Here is a 2,451-nt window from a genome sequence, read left to right as displayed (position 1 = left end):
AACCATTTCAACAATTTTAAGCCAATATGATCAACATGTTAATGGGCTGCAAATTATGGACAAAAATGGGCAATTCATTGATGTTCAATACTCATCACCTCATTCATACTTGTTCCTCGTCAGTGACTGTTTGAAAGTAAGTTCTTTTAATTTACACCATTAATATAAATAATTTTTACGTCATCAGGTCATTACATGTATACTTATGTTGTAGTTGTTGTTGTGTACATGTGTGGATGGCTGGACAAAGTAACAAAAAATGTTTACACAGATGATTATGCATAAAGTTAAACTCTTTTTTCATCAAGTTAATTGCTTAAACTTTCACAATTTATTGTTTGCATATTTTGATATTAATTTTTTTTTCTTTTTGTTCAAAATTAAAGTTATTTTTCCAAAGCTTAGGGTGTGTTTGGTATAAAAAAAATATTTTCTTGAAAATTAAGAGAATTTCTTACTTATTTTATTGTGTTTGGTAGGTAAACAAAAAAACTATCGATCCAAACATATTTATGTAAATATTAATGGTGGCAGTGATAGTAATAGTTTAGTAGTAGCCAGGTAGTGATAATAATAGTCAGCGGAGGACCTAGGTGGGTGCCAGGAAGTTCATCCGAACTCCCTGATAAAAAATTACACGATATATATGGCATATATATATATATAGGGTTGAATTTTTATGTTTCTGTGTATATATTATTTTGGAACCCCTTGAACCAAAGATGATAGGTAGCCCACTGGCTTTGGGCTCGCTACTTTAGCCCCTCTGATCCTCCATGTTTCATGTTTGACTCCCGCTAGGCGTGCAGGCAACTTAATTTTTTTAAGCCTCTACTGGTTCTATACGTCCGGGTACAATTATTATTAGGGGCATTTTTTTTTCGACCCCCTTCAATAAAAATTTTGGATTCACCACTAGTAATAGTGTAGTAGTAGTCAGGTCTTTTTTTTTTTTTGGGATGGGGTGGGGGTGGGGTGAGGGGGGGGGGGGGGGGGTGGGGAGTTAGTTGTCTAGTAAATAAATATAGATTTCAAGTTTTGTGCGTTGATAATATATACTATTTTCACACTATCATGTTAAGTAGGGCTGGACATTCGGTTTGTTCAGTTTGATAGTTTAATATCGGTTCGGTTTTTCGATTTTCGGATTGACAAAAAAGACAACCATAACCAAACCAAAATAAACAGTCAGAACTCAGAAGAGTGGTTGCTGATGGAAAGATCACAGTCGGCACTACAAGCTACAACCCAAAATAGTCGTTTGGTCGCCGGCTCTGGTGTTGTTGTATAGATGACGATCTCGCCTGCGGTCTATAGTTCGATCGATTGTTCGACTATTGGACTGATGTATGTTGTTAGTTAAATGTGGCCTGCTATTACTTATTAGTTATTAGGGTTGCTATTATATATTTATAATATATTATTATATATTAAATATTATATATATATAATAAAATATATATATATTATTAATTATTTATATAATTTCTGTTAATCGGTTTATCCAAATTATTTTTTTGAAAAACCAAAAATCGAACCGTTTAACCGAATTTCAAAAATTAAAAACCGAAACCGATCCAAAAAACCGAAATTAAAATTTCAATTTAATTTTTCAATTTTTTCAGTTTAAACTAAAATATGCCCTGCCCGGCCTAATGTTAAGTTACATATAGTAACATGTGACGGCTTCAAATAACCAAAAGATAATGTAAATAACTTACATATATAGTTCAATTTTTTTATATTGTTAGTGTATATAACTTAAATTAATACGTAACTGCAGGCATTTACAAATGGTAGGCAGCATTGTCCCCCTCATCAAGTGATATTAATGGGAAACAAAGAGAGATATTCTATGGGGTTTTCACAAATTCCTAAAGAAGGGTATATCATAAAAGTCCCAGAGGAACTTGTCGATGAAGATACTATTGCAGAGGCCAGACGTGGCAATGTTGTTACTCTTGAGAGCTACTGTGGTATCACAGCCAACACTCCCAACTTGATTTGACACTGAGAGTTGATTGTGTGGGCCCCTCTCCTAGTTAATCCCGCCCTTCCATCTTGTAATCAGAGGTGTACATCAGTTGGTTCGGTTTGATTTTACATAGTAAAGTTCGGTTTATCGATTTTTAAGTATGCTAAACCACTAACCAAACCAATAAGATATATTATATCGATTTTCGGTTTATCGGTTTTTAATCCTTAACTGTTCGATTTTCGGTTTAACCGATAAGAAAATACTCATAAACTAGAAATAGTAGTAATTAACATGAAAAAAAAATCGAATCTTAGTTGCAATAAAAAATTTTACATGATGTGTTTTAATTTACAAGAATCTTCAAGTTTGAACTAAATGTTGTTAGGAGAAATTAACAGTTTGTATAATTGAAATAATAGATTTGTTAATTTGTAGAAATTAAAGAGAAATTAAGAGAAATATATAATAAGGCT

General features: G+C 32.4%; 1 protein-coding gene across 1 annotated transcript; it reads left to right on the top strand.

The window, feature by feature from the left end:
* Positions 1-6: 6 nt before the first annotated feature.
* LOC124892239 (probable 2-oxoglutarate-dependent dioxygenase AOP1) lies at positions 7-2,066 on the top strand. Its single transcript, XM_047403605.1, has 2 exons — positions 7-136; positions 1,784-2,066. Exons 1-2 carry the CDS (start codon positions 56-58, stop codon positions 2,006-2,008), a joined length of 306 nt encoding a protein of 101 aa, XP_047259561.1. The 5' UTR covers positions 7-55; the 3' UTR covers positions 2,009-2,066.
* Positions 2,067-2,451: the final 385 nt, after the last annotated feature.

Source organism: Capsicum annuum, unplaced genomic scaffold (assembly GCF_002878395.1).
Source record: "Capsicum annuum cultivar UCD-10X-F1 unplaced genomic scaffold, UCD10Xv1.1 ctg45193, whole genome shotgun sequence".
NCBI lineage: Eukaryota > Viridiplantae > Streptophyta > Magnoliopsida > Solanales > Solanaceae > Capsicum > Capsicum annuum.
Note: the sequence above shows the minus strand (reverse complement) of the source record. Positions and strands in the feature narration are given on the sequence as shown.